The sequence below is a fragment of the Neoarius graeffei genome, chromosome 20, assembly GCF_027579695.1.
Source record: "Neoarius graeffei isolate fNeoGra1 chromosome 20, fNeoGra1.pri, whole genome shotgun sequence".
Classification (NCBI taxonomy): Eukaryota; Metazoa; Chordata; class Actinopteri; order Siluriformes; family Ariidae; genus Neoarius; species Neoarius graeffei.
This window is the reverse complement of record NC_083588.1, coordinates 33,606,916-33,626,976: the sequence shown is the minus strand read 5'-3', so window position 1 is coordinate 33,626,976 and position 20,061 is coordinate 33,606,916. Positions and strand designations below refer to the sequence as shown.

Here is a 20,061-nt window from a genome sequence, read left to right as displayed (position 1 = left end):
TGTGCTTAGGGTCGTTGTCTTGCTGCATGACCCACCTTCTCTTGGGATTCAGTTCATGGACAGATGTCCTGAAATTTTCCTTTAGAATTTGCTGGTATAATTCAGAATTCATTGTTCCATCAATGATGGCAAGCCGTCCTGGCCCAGATGCAGCAAAACAGGCCCAAACCATGATACTACCACCACCATGTTTCACAGATAGTATAAGGTTCTTATGCTGGAATGCAGTATTTTCCTTTCCCCAAACATAACGCTTCCCATTTAAACCAACAAGTTCTATTTTGGTCCCATCCATCCATCCATAAAACATTTTTCCAATAGCCTTCTGGCTTGTCCACGTGATCTTTAGCAAACTGCAGATGAGCAGCAATGTTCTTTTTGGAGAGCAGTGGTTTTCTCCTTACAACCCTGCCATGCACACCATTGTTGTTCAGTGTTCTCCTGATGGTGGACTCATGAACAATAACATTAGCCAGTGTGAGAGAGGCCTTCAGTCGCTTAGAAGTTACCCTGGGATCCTTTGTGACCTCGCCAACTATTACACGCCTTGCTCTTGGAGTGATCTTTGTTGGTCGACCACTCCTGGGGAGGGTAACAATTGTCTTGAATTTCCTCCATTTGACCACAATCTGTCTGACTGTGGATTGGTGGGGTCCAAACTCTTTAGAGATGGTTTTGTACCCTTTTCCAGCCTGATGAGTATCAACAACGCTTTTTCTGAGGTCCTCAGAAATCTCCTTTGTTAGTGCCATGATACACTTCCACAAACATGTGTTGTGAAGATCAGACTTTGATAGATCCCTGTTCTTTAAATAAAACAGGGTGCCCACTCACACCTGATTGTCATTCCATTGATTGAAAACACCTGACTCTAATTTCACCTTCAAATTAACTGTTAATCCTAGAGGTTCACATACTTTTGCCACTCAAAGATATGTAATATTGGATCATTTTCCTCAATAAATAAATGACCAAGTATAATATTTTTGTCTCATTTGTTTAACTGGGTTCTCTTTATCTACTTTTAGAACTTGTGTGAAATTCTGATGATGTTTTAGGTCATATTTATGCAGAAATATAGAAAATTCTAAAGGGTTCACAAACTTTCAAGCACCACTGTATCTCAACAAAAACATGAGGAAGTGTAAGATAAGGTCCTTCAAAAAGGAATGTGGTGTAAACTTAGCTCCAGGAAATTATGTCCCCAGTAATCATCCAAGAATGCTAAGCCTGCTTCTTCCCCTTCTTTTCCACTTCAGTAAGAAGGTGGTGTACATGAGTCAGGAATTCACAGGGGTTCATTTGAGGATGAAAGTAAAGGGATGTGGTCCTCCCAGTTAAATAGCTTTGACAAATGTGATGCATGTATGATGGACTATTCTCCGAAAAGCAGTGACTTTGATATACCCGTGTGTGCTGGTACAAGTGTATCCTTTGGATCTTTTAAACACTGTACATTAGAGGCCATTTTATTTTCTAAAGATTTTTGGGGGGCTTTTTCCACCTTTATTGGATAGGACAGGAAATGAGCAGGAGAGAGACAAGGAGGGATCGGGAAATGACCTCAGGTCGGAATCAAACCCAGATCCCTGGGTTTATGCTATGACGCCTTATCCACCTGAGCCATGATGCCCCTGGCCATTTTATTTTCTTAGTACAGAAGAAGAAACCTTTATTTGTCACATGCACACTCAAGCAGAGTGAAATTCATCCTCTGCATTTAACCCATCTGAAGCAGTGAATACACGCACCCAGAGCAGTGGGCAGCCATACTACAGTGCCCAGGGAGCAGTTAGGGGTTAGGTACCTTGCTCAAGGGCACTTCAGCCCAAGGCCACCCTATGTTAACCTAACCGCATGTCTTTGAACTGTGGGGGGAAACCGGAGCACCTGGAGGAAACCCACACAGACATGGGGAGAACACGCAAACTCCACACAGAAAGGCCCCCTATCGGCCACTGGGCTTGAACCCAGAACCTTCTTGCTGTGAGGCGACAGTGCTAACCACTATACCACCAAGAATACGTTGTTATCACTGTTTCCATGCACAGTGTCATTTTCTGACCATTTCTGACCACAGGGCCATGATGGCTGGATATTTTGAGATGGTGGACTGTTTCTTACTCTGCTTGATGTTTAAAGATCTCAGTAACAGTACTAAGAGTAACTAATACGCCCTACCGTGACCATGCCATGATGTCTATGGTCCATATGCTATACGGAGAATGGTTCACTAGGCATGTAATATCTGACCTGATCAACAGAAGATCTATGTGGTCAGATACAAAGAACCCATAAGTATAATAATCAAAGGGTGGTATTCTTGTTTAAGATCATGTATGAGGTCAGTGTGCTTATGGATGCATTATAAATGACCCAGTGCAAATTTACTCTCCATCACCATGGAAAATTAGTGCACCATCTCTGATCTGCCACTTTAATAGGAGCATCTGTGCACCACCTGATCATTCATGTAATTATCCACTCAGATCATTATGTGGCAGTAGAGTATGGCAATGCATAAAATAATGCTGATAAAGGTCAGAAGCTTCAGATAATGTTCATTTCAAACATAAAAAGGAGGGCAATGGGGATTGATTTCAGTGACGGCATGGCAAAGCAACGGCACGGCACGGCACACACATACACTCGCTGGCCACTTTATTAGGAACACTCATAAACCTGCTGTTTTATGCAGTTATCTAATCAGCCAATCCATTGACAGCAGCACAATGCATAAAATCACGTGGATACAAATCAAGAGCTTCAGTTAATGTTCACTTCAAACATCAGAATGGGAAAAATTGTGATCTCTGTGACCTTCACTGTGGCATTTGGTGCCAGACGGTCTGGTTTGAGTATTTCAGAAACTGTTGATCTCCTGGGGTTTTCACACACAACAGTCTCTAGAGTTTACACAGAATGGTGGGGAAAAAAACAACATTGAGTGAGCAACAGTTCTGTGGGTGAAAATGACCAGATTGGTTTAAGCTGCCAGGAAGGACCTCTCATCTCATCATCTCTAGCCACTTTATCCTTCTACAGAGTCACAGGCAAGCTGGAGCCTATCCCAGCCGACTACAGGCAAAAGGCAGGGTACACCCTGGACAAGTTGCCAAGTCATCACAGGGCTGACACATAGACACAGACAACCATTCACATCTACAGTCAATTTAGAGTCACCAGTTAACCTAACCTGCATGTCTTTGGACTGTGAGGGAAACCAGAGCAAACCCACACAGACACAACATACAAATTCCATACACAAAGGCCCTCGTCAGCCAGGGGGCTCGAACCCAGACCTTCTTGCTGTGAGGCGACAGCGCTAACCACTACACCACCCAGTAAAGACATAGTAACTCATATAATCACTTTACAACCATGGTGAGCAGAAAAGCATCTCAGCATGCAACAGCAGAAGACCACATTGGGTTCCACTCTTGCCAGCCAAGCACAGGAATCTTAGAATCAAGAACAAATTTCTAATAAAGTGGCAGGTGAGTGCATGTTTGTATGCACTGTTTTGAAAAAGATGTTCTCTTTCACAATTCACACTGAACACTGCATCTACATTAAACACACGTCTCGTTTTCAGTGTAGATGTACTGAATAAACTAGCACATACTGTAGTCGCCTACCACTTCATCTCATTGTATTTTCTAAATTTGCTGTTTAGTGGGGTGGTGTCATGTGTGCATTGGGGCGTGGCTGAAGGTGAATCAGTGTGGGCGGGGCTCGGAGAGGCGGGGCAGCTGTTTCACACACCGCAGATCCGGGAGCTGTGCTCGGGTCCGCGTGCCCGCCGTAGCCTAGCAACGGCAGAGCAGAGTTTCCTCCTGAGCTGTAAATATCCGGTAAGAGCAGTGTCGGGCACGCACAAGGCGGATTCTTGCGGCTCTCACTGTGAGGAGGTAGATACTGAACTTTTATTTATTTATTTATCATATGCAATTTTAGTTTCTCTTAGGCAGGCAGGCAGAAGATGAAAGTCACCTAATATGTGCGTAAAGATGTGTTTAGTCTTGCGTTCCTCGAGCCTGAATGATTTTGTTTACATTTTTTGAGATAGTAGCTAACGTTTGTTATGAACACTTTTTCTTCTTCTTCTTCTTCTTCTTCTTCCTTAAGTTTTATGGCATCAGAGAGTATCCAGGTGAAGAGTCTGAATTCCGGTCCCAAACTTCCGCCTTATTGGTTCATTTGTAAATAAGACACTAACAAATGATACAGAGGACCATTAAGGAAAAGAGAAGCGCACGCGCTCTTCTGGAGTTTTCTGGAATAGTATAATTGTGGTTTTTTTTCCTCCCTTTCTCATTTTATAATGTGTTATTCTATTGTGTTGGCCGGTGTATGAAAACTTGCGACGTTCAAATCCGCACATTATTGGTCCTTTAACATGAGAAAAGTAGCATCTTAAAAGGTTCTGCGGTTTTGTCTCCATGAACCCTTAAAGGTCCTGTGCAGAGGGGTTCTTTTATAAAATGTTCCAAGTTAGAAAGCTAGACTATCAACCATCTGAACAAACCCTGAGAAAGCCACTTTAAAAGTGTATTATGCTGGTTTGGGTATAGATCTTGCCTACAGGCTGCTTGATTACAGCCCCATCTGTCAAATAATCAATAAGGTAAGTCTTCATTGAGGCCATTTCCATCCAGACTTTGTGTTTGGGTGTTAATTATTCCGTCTAATACACAGACCGAGAAACTGTTGGTTTTCTGTGGGTTGTTTTGAGGTGAATTTTTCTTTTTTTGAACTTTGGGACATACTAACTTTCACCTAGGCTTTCAGAAAAGCTCTCCTTCTGAAATTCATCACCAGTCCATCAGGATAGTTTCAAAGTATGGATAGTTTGTATGGAGCAATCTGAGTCTTTGAGTCTTTTTTTTTTTTTTTTTTTTTAGAACGCCATCCTCAGTTAAGTCATAAGTATAGTGTATGGGTGGGTTTCTTCTTCTTTGGAAAGTTGTTTTATGTACCCCCTGCAAGATCCAGAACTTCACTGAGATGGTTGTCAACTCGCTGATCACCACTATACTAGTCCAAATAATTAAATGAAGGTTTTGCATGAACAAACTGGTACTTGACCCTTTTTTATAGTACTCAGTGGTATTGGTTTTATTTAGCTGGGCAAAAGGGAGTTAAATGAACAATAGGCGGTTGATATCATGATATCTTGAGGTTTACTAATTAGTCAGGACAGAAAATAGTTTTTGTGTATGATAATGCTGCAGGCCTGTGTTTGCAGATTAGTCATTGCACTGCAAATATAACCTTTTTGGAGGCTTAAGGGGTGGGTTGTGGGTTTTGTTTTGTTTTTTGCTGATTTACAAAAGCTGCTTATGATCCAGCAGTTACTGTCTTTTGTGGCGCTGGGGAAAGCACAAGAAACAAATGCAGTTATTTGGTTGAAAACAGTTCCGTGTTACATGAGATCTTAATGCTTAATTTTTTCACTGGATACTGATGAGATCTTGCAGTATTTGTATTTTTAGATGCTTTCTATGCTAAAAGTTACCACTCAATAAGGTTAAAGAAGATCTTCATTAGAATACATCTCAAAGCCTCCCTCACACTACTGTCCTCTTCCTTAAACATTTGCAACACCTCCTGCAATATAACCAATGTGCAAACTTGTCTTGCAGTGCTAGCTAACTGTCAAAATACACTACTTATGAGGAACTTGTTTTCTTAAGAAAACCATGAATAAATTTCACACGTATTAGAAGCTTCTTCAACAAGCAGGTGATATTTAATGCATTCTGCTGCTTTGAACTTCTCTTGCAGGCACACTCCAGTACTAAGGGCCTGCTGTCTAATCCCTACATACACACTCACCTGACAAAGGTGGCATTTAAACAAGGCCTCTTCTTCCGTCCAGAACAATGACTGTCCGTCCTGGCTCTTTGTTATGTAATAATATCTGCACCTTTGGAGAGGAGTTGTGTTCAGCTGACTCTGTAATGGCTCTGCATGTTTTGTTCGGGGCCTGTCACCATGGAGACACACCTTGCCAGAGGCCAGTTGAGCGCTGTATAGCCCTGAATGATCAGGAGGGAAGGAGGAGGAAAAGGGTGGAGAGAGGAGTCGGGTGGATAAGGGAGGGTTGGATGAGAGATTTTCTCTTCTCTCTGTCAAGCACTGCCCTTAGTTGGGGTGTCTAGCTTTTTTGGAGATGATAGACTCTGGAGTTTATGCTCAGAGGGTAACAAAGTATTCAGATGAAGATGAATTATCTGGATAGTTTATGTTGCTTAGGAAACCGATCATAAACTGAAATGTCTGGGTTGAAGGTGTCTTTTGCTGTTTAATGATTAGAACAGAATTCAGAGTAATTGTGGTGTAGCTAGAACAATGATGGTCATGTTAAACTATGTGAGACTAAAAATGCAGTTTAGCAGAACTGGATAGGTTTTTAAAAAAAAATTAAATGGCTTAAATGAGGCATGATAACCTGTGGTTTAACATTTTAATGTCTCGTGTCTCACCTTGAGATGGCGACGGTGAACGACTCGCGCCTGCTGCAGCAGCCCTCTCAGAAGGACGCAGCTGATCAGAACTTTGATTATATGTTCAAGCTCCTGATTATTGGCAACAGCAGTGTGGGCAAAACCAGCTTCCTGTTCCGCTACGCCGATGACTCCTTCACCTCGGCCTTCGTCAGCACAGTAGGCATCGACTTCAAGGTCAAAACTGTCTTCCGCAACAACAAGCGGATCAAGCTACAGATCTGGGTATGTTTGAGTAAATGTATATTAATCGTTTCTTCAAACTTTTATCGTATCTGTCTTCATATTCTCTATATAAAGCTCCAGTTATCTGTGGTGTCTATTGTTCCTTTTGGAGTTTCAGGTGACTTGAAACTAAGACAGTGTTTTGGTTTTTTGGCTGTAGAGTCAACTAGAATTCTGTAGACTTTATTGGCCTTCTCTGGTTTCTGCAAAAAAAAATAAATTATTACAATCAAATCTATTTTTAATTCATCCCTGGACACAGATTAAGTTTAGACCTAGACTAAATTGCTGTAACTTTTTTTTTTGACCAAGTTAAGGACATAATGTACAAAACCAAAAGGGAGGTCAGGTCACTGACAAGTTTTCTTTAATGTCCTATACAATACTCCATCATTTTATTGTTACAGATACAAAGATCTGCTTCCATTTCCTTTGCTCTATGAAAATTACTACAGTATTTTAAAATCGGAGAATACGATCATAGGTTCAGTCAGTAGAGACAGTGTATAATTGATAGCAGCTGATTTTATTTTTTAAGTTCTTCATGCGGGCGGCACGGTGGTGTAGTGGTTAGCGCTGTCGCCTCACAGCAAGAAGGTCCGGATTTGAGCCCCATGGCCGGCGAGGGGCTTTCTGTGCAGAGTTTGCATGTTCTCCGCGTGTCCGCGTGGGTTTCCTCCGGGTACTCCGGTTTCCCCCACAGTCCAAAGACATGCAGGTTAGGTTAACTGGTGACTCTAAATTGACCGTAGGTGTGAATGTGAGTGTGAATGGTTGTCTGTGTCTATGTGTCAGTCCTGTGATGACCTGGCGACTTGTCCAGGGTGTACCCCGCCTTTCGCCCGTAGTCAGCTGGGATAGGCTCCAGCTTGCCTGTGACCCTGTAGAACAGGATAAAGCGGCTAGAGATAATGAGATGAGATGAAGTTCTTCATGCCGTAGGCTGTAAGCAGTTATGATTCTGATAGGACAACCTTATGTTGATAGGACTTTTTTGCCAGTATTGACTTTGCATGGCAGAGATGCCAAACCAGATGGCAGAAAATTCTTTCTCAGGCACAAATCAGCATTTATATGAAATCATTATTGGCACTTTGTGTACTCAGACCTTTCTGCTCTTTTTTTTTTTTTTCCCCCCCTTCCTGTTGGCTACAGTGAAGTTGAAATATAATACGTGACACTAACTTTATGATTGCTTAGAAAAGCTATGACTCTATTCAAACGTTAGCCTACTTGTTATACAGTTTTTGTATGTTATTTATAATGTGGTGCCAAGTGCACTTTATACTGCTGGGAATGAACAATTTGGCATTACAGTGTAGACAAAATTGCCAGCATTTTGCTGTTTATGCTTCTTAAACCAACACAAAAACAGCTTGCGATGCTGCCAGAGACATCATTGCACATGCATGATCCTGAGGCACCTGTTTGGCTTTGGTGTAGTTACTTGTATAATCTGGTTCTTTTGAAGCAGCAAATGAGCATGTGCTAATTCAACTATGGATTCAAGATTTAGTTCAGGGTCTTTTTCCACACTATTTTTAAACATGGACTATGAGTGCAGCTTTTGTTTGTTTTTGTTTTAGATACAGTAACTAAACCTATTAATGGTTAATTGATGCATTGAAACAGCAATTTTAGAGCTGTAAATGTAACACATTGCCTGGACTTCTCCAGGACTGGCACTGTGCAGCCTTGTGCCTTTTGTGCATTACGTACCCACTACCTCATATACCAGGTGTATGAAATTAATATGGCTGATTTTACTTCTGAATTCTCAGTTGTCTGCATAATTGGAAGAAAAAAAAAATGCAACCTTCTCCCAAATCAACATTATTACTTGCATTGAGGTGAATGAATACATGAGTTGATTCATGTCCATATAATGATCTAAGACCAGTACTAACAAAGAAAGAAAATAATCTCCAAACTTATGATTTCAGCAATATAACAATATGATTACCTTTACATCATTTTGCATATAGTTTTTTTGTGTTTTTTTCAGTATCTGTTGCTTTTTTTTTTAATTCTTCCTTTGAAATCAAATTTTATGAGTAACCTGAAATCTTAGTAAACCTTAGTAAATCTGGATTACATTTAATAGGTGAAACACACACCTGATGATAAAACAATCACAAAAGTCAAATCCTTTGTCTAATTTTTGCTTTATTTTAGTTTATCATTTATTGTAGGCCATCAAAGAAAGTTTTAGCAGGCTACATTTATCTGAAACAGCTCATGTGCTTTAGCAAGCTTTAATTTCTGCTCAGATAATACTTTATGATCAGGATGTGGGATCAAGGATGTGGATGATCAAGGATGATCAAAGATTTGGGAGTTACATTTGTCCCCTGGAAAGGAAGGCTCTCAAATTTGTTGTCTTCAAACTAAATGATTTAACCCTTCATCAGCTGACTCTGTGAAATATGGTACAACAATATGATCTGGACCTTGACATTTTCTCTAGCTGTTTCCTATATTGCAATTAGGTAAATTTCTCATCTACATTTGAGTCTCTGTACCTTTTTACTTGAAATATTATGCATACTTTAAAATGCCATTCCACCATTGGATGTATTTTTTTGGCATAAAATACAATATATTTTATGACAACATGACTAGACAGAGAAATCTTTTAGCTTCAAAATGATATATCAAACATAATTTTTTGACAACGACAAGTATATTAATTTTGCGACCAAAGTCACCTACCCTTTTAATTTCTGTGCGGTAGTGAAACGTGATGTCATCGGCAGGTTCCCCTTCTTGTGTACCACGTCACGTGTGACGTGGCACAGATTATCAGCAATGGCGGATAGAACGCGATTGTCAGCTTCGGAAAAGAAGCGAAGGAAAATAGCAAGTGATGCCCAAAGGAGACGGTCGATGGTGAATATCGGCACAGCAATCGACAAGTGGAAATCGCGTTCTATCCGCCATTGCTGATAATCTGTGCCACGTCACACGTGACGTGGTACACAAGAAGGGGAACCTGCCGATGACATCACGTTTCACTACCGCGCGGAAATTAAAAGGGTAGGTGACTTTGGTCGCAAAATTAATATACTTGTCGTTGTCAAAAAATTGTTTGATATATCATTTTGAAGCTAAAAGATTTCTCTGTCTAGTCATGTTGTCATAAAATATATTGTATTTTATGCCAAAGAATACATCCAATGGTGGAATGGCACTTTAAGCTGATCCAGGAAGCTGTATGTTACACTAATAGTAGGTAGAATAATTGATTTGCACACTCATAGCAGGCAGATGAAGTAAAGTGGCACTGCTTACTGACCCTCACTGAGTCCAGAGTCTCCTTAATGTGCTCAGTGGCATCAATCCAAAGTTGAAATGGCCTGTTGTTTGCTTGTACTACCTTTTCCAGGGGGCCCACAGAATGGTTGGCATGAATTGCTTCCTGACCAAACCACACCCCTGTTCATTCTTTTCTAATGTCAGGAAGCTTAGCTGGCAAAGGTCTTCAAGAGTTGTCGGTGATTGTAGCTTGCCTCAATATTTCTCCACCATCTCTTTGATTTTTAACAGGAATATTTTGTAAATGAAGAAGATTGGACCATGACTCATACTCCTACAGCCTTTAAACAAGGAACAGAGAACAAGTATTTTCACTTCGCTTCACTGACCAATGTACATAATTTGCATGAAAGTGTACATACAGTTCCTTTGGCATCTTATTAAAACTGCTTTGTACTTGCTTGGTTTATGCCAATCTCATGCTTCAGATAATATAGAAGATGTGGATTCAATTCTAGGAATAAGCCTAAGGAAGGTAGGTAGGTAGGTTGGGTAGAGTACAGAAAGCAGTTTTATGCAAAGTTTCATAAAGTAAGTGTGTTTATCCAAACATGGTGTACGTCAGTGCATGAGAACACGCCTACTGCTTGGAACTGTTCACAGAAAACAGGATATGACATGCTTGTAAAGGCCACGCTGACGATTACTATTGAATTTTCTGTCATTGCAGCCTTATCACAGGGAAAACAAATGTCCTCTTTTGTTTATTGATTTTATCTGGTTTTTGTTTCGGTCAGGCACCACCCAAACTGATGATCACATCAGCTTTTCTTTGGCTAATCAGACACAAGGTACATCACCACTCTTGCCAGAGCAGTTGGGTGTTCGGTGCCTTGCTCAAGGGCACTTCAGCCATTCCTGCTGGTTCAGGAAATTGAACCAGTGACCTTTTGGTCCCAAAGGTGTTTCTCTAATCATTAGGCCATGGCTTCCTCAACTGGTCTTTGGTGAGTTATTAACCAAAGGGAACAAAGTAGGACTTTTTTTTTTTTGGAAAACGCTATAGGCGCAGTCTCTCTTTTATATATCCATTATCTGTAGCCGCTTATCCTGTGCAGGGTCACAGGCAAGCTGGAGCCTATCCCAGCTGACTGTGGGTGAGAGGTGGGGTACACCCTGGACAAGTTACCAGGTTATCGCAGGGCTGACACATGACACAACCATTCACACTCGCACCCACACCTATGGTCAATTTAAAGCCACCAGTTAGACTAACCTGCATGTCTTTGGATTGTGGGGGAAACGGGAGGAAACCCATGCAGACACGGGGAGAACATGCAAACTCCACACAGAAAGGCTCTCATCGGCTACTGGGTTCTAACCCAGGACCCTCTTGCTGTGAGGAGACCGTACTAACCACTACACCATGCTGCCTGAGATATGGGAATATAATATAATGTATACTAGCAGGTTACCTGGCGTTGCCTGGGTTTTGCAGAATTCTGGGTTGCCCCCAGACTTCCATCCGTGGAGAAATGGCGACATTAGCTCAAGATAAACAAACTTTGCCATTTTATTTATTTAATAATCTAGCGCGATCTCTCTGTCTGTGTGTTCTATCCATCCATGATTGCTGTTTCTTTATAAACACATACGGAGTTGTCTCTAACACTCATGATGTACTTGTTAACAAATCTGGTGTTACGCATGCAGTTGCACTTGGAATGCATTTATTTAAATGATCTTTGTGCTGCAGCCATGAGAATGATTTCAGTATGTTCTATTGTCAAAGGCATTCTTAAAGGCTATCTGAAAATAATAGAAACTAAGTCCAAAATATTTTGGAAGGCATTTTGCTAAAAAGTGTTAAGTGCCTATAGCACTACACATAGCTTTGCTTTCCAATTTAAAAAAAAAAAAAGTGTTCACAAGTGTTTATTGCAACACAATATTGTGACGCACACATACAGTGGCTTGATGTCCAACCTAAGAGAGCTACTTCAGTTACCTGAGCAACAATTCCTCTCCCTCTTTCGTATGCAAATGAGGGTGCCAAACCAGGTTTCCAGGCGACAGTGGGATAGTTGCCGTGCCAACCCTTTATCTGTCTGATTTCAGATCTTCTATTTGGTAATTGCTTTAGGTACAAAGGTCTCTGTCAGATTTGAGTGTCCTCTGCTGCTAATTCTGCAACCATGTGCACACCTGGTCACTTCTTGATTACATCTGGATAGGGACTATATAAAAGGTGGCTGTAAATTCCTGTAAAATTCAATTTTAAGCTTGCTTAAACCACTTCATTTTTTAAGAAGCATTTTAGCCAGAATTGCATCTCTCCAAGCCACATTTAAAACCAAAATGTCTGTTTTGCTGTCATGTACACGATACATGGCTGGACACATCAAAGCTTTTAAGAAAATGAAAAATGGCTCACAAACATGTCAGTGATATTTAGTTGTGAACAGTGGTTTGCTAATCTAATAAAGTAGATGTAGTAAAGTATAGTGGTGCTTGAAAGTTTGTGAACCATTTAGAATTTTCTATATTTCTGCATAAATATGACCTAAAACATCAGATTTTCACACAAGTCCTAAAAGTAGATAAAGAGAACCCAATTAAACAAATGAGACAAAAATATTATACTTGGTCATTTATTTATTGAGGAAAATGATCCAATATTAAATATCTGTGAGTGGCAAAAATATGCGAACCTCTAGGATTAGCAGTTAATTTGAAGGTGAAATAAGACTCAGGTGTTTTTAATCAATGGGATGACAATCAGGTGTGAGTGGGCACCCTGTTTTATTTAAAGAACAGGGATCTATCAAGGTCTGATCTTCACAACACGTGTTTGTGGAAGTGTATCATGGCACAAACAAAGGAGATTTCTGAGGACCTCAGAAAAAGCGTTGGTGCTCATCAGGCTGGAAAAGGTTACAAAACCATCTGTAAAGAGTTTGGACTCCACCAATCCACAGTCAGACAGATTGTGTACAAGTAGAGGAAATTCAAGACCATTGTTACCCTCCCCAGGAGCGGTCGACTAACAAAGATCACTCCAAGAGCAAGATGTGTAATAGTCGGCGAGGTCCCAAAGGACCCCAGGGTAATTTTCTAAGCAACTGAAGGCATCTCTCACATTGGCTAATGTTCATGAGTCCACCATCAGGAGAACACTGAACAACAATGGTGTGCATGGTAGGGTTACAAGGAGAAAGCCACTGCTCTCCAAAAAGAACATTTCTGCTTGTCTGCAGTTTGCTAAAGATCATGTGGACAAACCAGAAGGCTATTGGAAAAATGTTTTGTGGACGGATGAGACCAAAATAGAACTTTTTGGTTTAAATGAGAAGAAGCTTTATTGTCATTGTACAAGAATACAACGAAATTCCGTTTGGCAGCATCTCTCTTATACCAGCTACATGTCACAGTCACAAGAAAATGTATATTAAACATAAATAGTAAAAACAGTAAAGTGCAGATAAAATGTTATATATAAATAGTCGGTGTTAAAGGTGCAGTCTATATTTGAGGTGCAAGAGTTATTGTCCATTGACTGGGAAGTGTGTGTGTGTGTGGGGGGGGGGGGGTCATGATTCCTGCAGCAGTCTCTTCACAGCCATGGGGAAGAAGCTGTTCTTCAGTCTGTTGGTGTGGGCTCTCATGACTGAGTCTGCCAGAGGGGAGGTTGGAAAATAGTGTGTCCTGGGTGGGCGGGGTCATCCTGGATCTTTGTGGCCTGTCAGAGGAGCCAGCTCGAGTAGATCTCCTCTAGGCATAGGAGTGGGAAGCCGATGATCCACTGAGCAGTCTTGATGACCCGCTGCAGTTGTTTCCTCTTGGACGCAGTGCAGCTGGCATACCACACTGTACATCCGTAGGTCATGACACTCTCTATTGTGCAGTGATAAAAGTTTTTCAGCAGGGGTGGAGGGAGTTTGTTCTTCAGCGTTCCTAGGAAAAAGAGATGCTGCTGGGCCTTTTTAATAATGTGGGTGGTGTTCACAGTCCAGCCCAGGTCCTCTGAGATATGCAGTCCGAGAAACTTGAAGTTTTTGACCCGCTCCACTTCTTCCCCATTGATGCTCAGGCCTGAGTGTAGAGTGGTCCTTGTCTTCCAGAAGTCAATGATGAGTTCTTTTCTTTTGCCTTCTTGGTGTTGAGGTGGTTGTCACTGCACCAGGCTGCCAGTGCTCGGACCTCCTCCCTGTATGGTGCCTCGTCATCATTGATCAATCCAACAATGGTTGTATCGTCCGAAAATTTAATGAGGGTGTTGGAGCCATGGGTGGCGACACAGTTGTGGGTGTACAGCATGTACAAGACTGGACTCAGAACACAGCCCTGAGGAACACCAGTATTGAGGACGATGGTGGAGGATGTGGAAGTGCCCATCTTGACATGCTGGGGTCTGTTAGTCAGGAAGTCCTTGATCCACAGACAGGGGGAGGTTCCAAGTTGCAGTGTCTGCAGTTTGGTGATCAGTCGGCTGGGGCTGATGGAGTTAAATACCGAACTGAAGTCAGCAAACAGCATCCTGATGTATGTTTTGGGACTTTCAATGTGGCTGAGAGCGGTTTGGAGGGCGATGGAGATGGTGTCGTCTGCGGATCTGTTAGACCTGTAGGCGAACTGATGTTGGTCAAAACCAGGTGGAATATGGGCCTTGACATGCTGTAACACCAGTCTCTCCATACATTTCATAATCACCGGTGTCAGGGCCACAGGCTGGTAATCATTCAACCCTGTGATGTCAGAGGATTTGGGCATGGGGATTATGGTGGCAGTTTTCAGGCAGGTGGGGACTGTGGCTTGCTGCAGCGAATAGTTAAAGATGGTAGTAAATACAGTAGCAAGCTGATGGGCACATGATTTCAGCACCCTCCCTGGTACTCCATCCGGTCCTGGTGCTTTGCTGGTGTCTGCCTCACAGGACTTGCAGTACCTGGTGTTGTTGGATGGTGGGGAGCTGGTCATGCTCTGATGGTGTCAGCTGTGTGTCCTCTTCAAAGCAGGAGAAAAAGATGTTAAGTTGGTCTGGAAGAGAAATGTCAGTGGGGGAGGGGGTGTTGTGGCATTATTTATAGTCTGTAATGTTCTGGATGTCTTTCCACATGGAGTGGGGTTGTTCTCCCTGAAATTGGCTTCTATCTGCTCTCTCTGTATTTTGTTTTAGCAGCCTTGATGCCTCTGTTCAGGTCCACTCTAGCCTTCCTGTAGGCCTCCCTGTCTCCTGATGTCAGTGCTGAATCCCTGGCCTGGAGTAATGCTCTGATATTAGTGTTAAACCAGGGTTTCTGGTGGGGGAATATTTTCACCCATTTCCTTGTTGTTACATTGTCCATGTAGAAACTGATGTATGACCGTACAGAGGAGGTGTGGAGCTCAATGCCTGGTTCCTCAAAGAGCTCCCATATGGTGTCCTCAAAACAGTCCTGCAAGGATAGTGTGGCCTCCTCAGTCCAGCACTGCATGGACTTGTACTGTGGCTTAGACCTGCAGATGAGGGGCTTGTAAGCTGGTGTCAGGAACAGGGAAAGATCAAGTCAAGTTTATTTGTGTAGCACTTTTAACAAGAAACATTGTTGCACAGCAGCTTTACAGAATTTGAATGACTTAAAATATGAGCTAATTTTATCCCTAATCTATCCCCAACGAGCATGCCTGTGGCGATGGTGGTAAGGAAAAGCTCCCTCAGACGACATGAGGAAGAAACCTTGAGAGGAACCAGACTCAAAAGGGAACCCATCCCCATCTGGGCAACAACAGACAACATGACTATAACATTAACAGTCCTAACAAAGTCAGCTTCGTTGATGCTATAAACCCCCACCAACGGAAACCTGAGCGCAAAACCGTTCACGACAACTGCAGTCCTAAAGTCAGCAAGTCAACTGCAGTCCCCAGCCACAAAAGCACCACTGCAAGAGTCCAGAGTGTCCTCCAGGCGTGACCCCCAACTGTCCACATGGGGCCACCCTCCACAGGGCTGATGCGATGAGACTCCAACAAGACACAGGGCACCAGGATGGATCAGGCAGGTCCAAGGAGCAGAAGAAGTAAGCATCTCGATCCCAGGACCGACATGTAACTCAGAGGGACAGATTTGGGGGGGGAGAAGAGAGAGAAAACACAGGTTGTTAGGTATGCCCAATGTCACCTGAAGAAGTAGGAATAGTATACATATTGCACTGAGTACAAGCAGGGACTCTGGCAACTAACTATGACAGCATAACTAAAAGGGGAGAGCCAGAAGGTAACACAGGCATGAGGGAGCCCCAGGACATAAAGCAGCCAGCCACTACACTGTCAACAAATGAGTGAGCAAGTGAGTGGGGACTGACAGCATCCATACATCCCAGTTTACCAAAACACTCTGTCTGATGACCCTCCAGATCTACACCTTTACCTCATAAACACCATTAACAAAAGGCTTGACTAAACAGAGATGTTTTCAGCCTAGACTTAAACACTGAGTCTGTGTCTGATTCCCGGACACTACTTGGAAGGCTGTTCCATAACTGTGGGGCTTTGTAAGAAAAGGCTCTGCCCCCTGATGTAGCCTTCACTATACGAGGTACCAGCAGATAGCCTGCACCTTTTGATCTAAGTAGGTGTGGCGGGTCATAGAGGAGCAGAAGTTCACTCGGGTACTGTGGTGCGAGACCATTCAGTGCTTTAAAGGTCAATAATAGTACTTTATAATCAATACGAAATTTGATTGGGAGCCAATGCAGTGTGGATAAGACAGGGGTGATGTGGTCATATTTTCTAGTTCTAGTAAGGACTCTTATTGCTGCATTTTGAACTAACTGGAGCTTGTTTATGCACTTATTGGAACATCCAGACAGTAAGGCATTACAATAATCCAACCTGGAGGTAACCAAAGCATGAACTAGTTTTTCCGCGTCATGGAGTGACATTTAAATTTCTTATCTTAGCAATATTTCTGACATGAAAGAAAGCTATCCGGGTAATGTTATCAGTGTGAGTTTTGAATGAAAGACTGGGGTCAGTAATCACTCTGAGGTCTTTTACTGCTGCACGTGAAGAAACAGAAAGGCCATCCAGAGTTACTGTGTAATCAGAACTTATTCTAGCTGCATGTGGTCCTAGTACAAGTACTTCAGTCTTGTCAGAGTTAAGCAGAAGGAAATTAATAAGCATCCAGTGTCTAATGTCCTTTACACATTCCTCAATTCTCTTAAGCTGGTGTCTCATGTTTTGCAGAAACATACAACTGTGTGTCATCAGCATAACAGTGGAAACTAATACAATGTTTACAAATAATATCACCCAGAGGTAACGTGTATAAAGAAAAAAAAGCAGTGGACCCAAGACAGAACCTTGTGGAACACCAAACTTTACCTCAGTACATCTAGAAATATCATCATTTATATCAACATACTGATAGCGATCAGTTAAATAAGTGCTGAGCCAGGAGAGGGCCGTTCCCTTAACTCCCACAACATTTTCTAGTCTATTCAGAAGAATGGAATGATCAATGGTATCAAATGCTGCACTAAGGTCAAGCAACACAAGCAGCAAGACACAGCCTTGATCAGACACCAACAGTAGGTTGTTTACTACTTTAACCAAAGCTGTCTCTGTGTTTATGATTAGGTCTAAATCCTGACTGATACATTTCATGGATGTTATTCCTATGTAAAATGAGCATAACTGCTGTGCCACAGCTTTTTCAAGGATCTTTGAGATAAAGGGGAGGTTTGATATTGGCCGATAATTGGACAGCTGACCGGGATCAAGGTCAGGTTTTTTTAATCAGGGGTTTGATAACTGCTAGTTTAAAGGATTTGGGTACATAGCCAATCCTAAGAGAAGAATTTATTATTGTTAGAAGTGGTTCAATTACTTCAGGTATTATATGTTTGAATAAACGTGTAGGTAAGGGATCTAGTACACAAGTTGAGGCTTTTGATGCAGAGATTAATGAAAGTAATTCAGTTTCTCTAAGGGGAGTAAAACCTTCTAATTGATGATCTGATATAGTTATATTGTTAACTACAGGGTCACTTACATTGTCTGACCCTTAAATTAGTAGTTTTAATTTTTTTGTCGGGGCGGCACGGTGGTGTAGTGGTTAGCGCTGTCGCCTCACAGCAAGAAGGTCCTGGGTTCGAGCCCCGGGGCCGGCGAGGGCCTTTCTGTGTGGAGTTTGCATGTTGTCCACGTGGGTTTCCTCCGGGTGCTCCGGTTTCCCCCACAGTCCAAAGACATGCAGGTTAGGTTAACTGGTGACTCTAAATTGACCGTAGGTGTGAATGTGAGTGTGAATGGTTGTCTGTGTCTATGTGTCAGCCCTGTGATGACCTGGCGACTTGTCCAGGGTGTACCCCACCCTTCGCCCGTAGTCAGCTGGGATAGGCTCCAGCTTGCCTGCGACCCTGTAGAAGGATAAAGAGGCTAGAGATAATGAGATGAGAATTTTTTTGTCAGATATTCTCAATTTTGTCATTAAAAAAAATTCATGAAATCATTGCTACTACATACTACAGGTATGCATGTGTCTATGGAGCACTTGCATGTGACGTCACAGCCGATCCAGATTGTGACAGACGCCATCTTGTCGGTCAAACGCCATATTTCCGCCTTCTACTTCTGGTTCTACTTCTGCTTCTACCTTTTCTTCTGGAAAACCCTACTATATACAATTCTACTACAACGGTTGCGGCTACAAGCTCTCCCTACCTGTGCACGTTTTTTGTGTGTTTTGTGTGTATTTTTTGCATGTTGTTCGTCTGTACCAGACTTCAATATCCACTACAACCGTATGGACTTACTAGACATTGGTTTCCAGCAGAAAATGACGGTTTGTAGCGATTTCCATCGCATGCACAACGTTCCAGACGAGATAGCGAGACCAGTGGGGTCTCTGTGGATTGTTATCGGAAGCAAAGTGAAGGAGGCGGTGCCGGGAGCGGAAGCAAAAGCGAGGCTGCAGAGCCGGCCTGTTGACTAAACTCAGAAAACAGCCACTCAAACCTCCACTGCTAAGCCTTTACCTCTCCAACGCCAAATCCATGGTAAACAAGACGGATGATTTGGAATTACAGCTGGAATTACCTTATTCTATTCTATAATCGGCTGGTCAGTGCAATACTTAAGTGACTTACCCATCCAATGAGGATTGTTATTTTCTTGTTTACAAGATGCCACATCTGAGGGCAGCTGACAAATCCTGAATTTCTGTAAAGATAACTGTCCAGAGATTTATAAGCACGCAGTGCTTCACCACTGAACAGCGAGGGAAAGTTAATGAGGTAATTATACACGTCTGGGTATTCTGCTGGCAGTTCCATATCCACTGACATGGTCGTGAAAACTACGTCCGGGTCACTAATCTGTAGATCGTTTATTTTAGACATATATCTAGTTATCTGTTCATTAGAAAAATGAGCCGTGTAGTCCGTCGGTTGAAATTGATCCATTCTGTACACGAGTGCAGCAGTATTCAGCTGTGTTTTTTACTGACAAGATGGCGGCTGTGTACTTTCCGGTCACGTGACTGCAAGATCTCTATAGTGGACTTATTCCTGGTTAATTTTGCTACAGTATTAAATAGGAATCTAGGATTATTTTTATCATCTTCTATTAGGGAGGAGAGATATGTTGATCTCGCAGCACTAAGAGCTTTTCTATACTTTCAGGAAGCTCTCCTTCCACGCTAATTTGAACACTACCAACTTTGTTTGACGCCATTTACGTTCCAATTTTCGAGTGGTCTGTTTTAATGTGCGAGTGTCATCATTATAGACCCTTTTCAGTCACGTGACCTTCGTAAACGCGACCACCATTTTGGACATGTAGCGGACTTTGGCTCGAATTGGTTTGAATGCGAGGAAGGCGACAAACGGAGAACATACAAGAAAAAGGAGCGAGATGCAGAAAACACCTTCGCTATCCAGCGACGTAGGGCATTTACAGGGCGAGCAGAGGGAGAAATAACAACAGTAACGACACATTAGCAACGCCGTACAGAAATAACGGTTTATGGCACAGACCCTTTCGGTTCTCGCTCATCTAGCTGCTACAATGACTGCTTAGACTGCAA

General features: G+C 42.3%; 1 protein-coding gene across 2 annotated transcripts in view; it reads left to right on the top strand.

The window, feature by feature from the left end:
* The first annotated feature begins 3,785 nt into the window (after positions 1-3,785).
* Positions 3,786-20,061, top strand: part of rab3db (RAB3D, member RAS oncogene family, b) — a 39,495-nt gene continuing 23,219 nt past the window's right edge. Inside the window, exons 1-2 of one of the 2 annotated variants that reach the window (XM_060901537.1) lie at positions 3,786-3,911; positions 6,495-6,734. In XM_060901537.1, coding sequence (XP_060757520.1) covers positions 6,495-6,734 — 240 coding nt within the window. In that variant the 5' untranslated portion in view covers positions 3,786-3,911. Of the gene's footprint in view, positions 3,912-6,170; positions 6,206-6,494; positions 6,735-20,061 lie in introns of those variants that run through there. The other variant, XM_060901536.1, reaches the window with a different exon arrangement.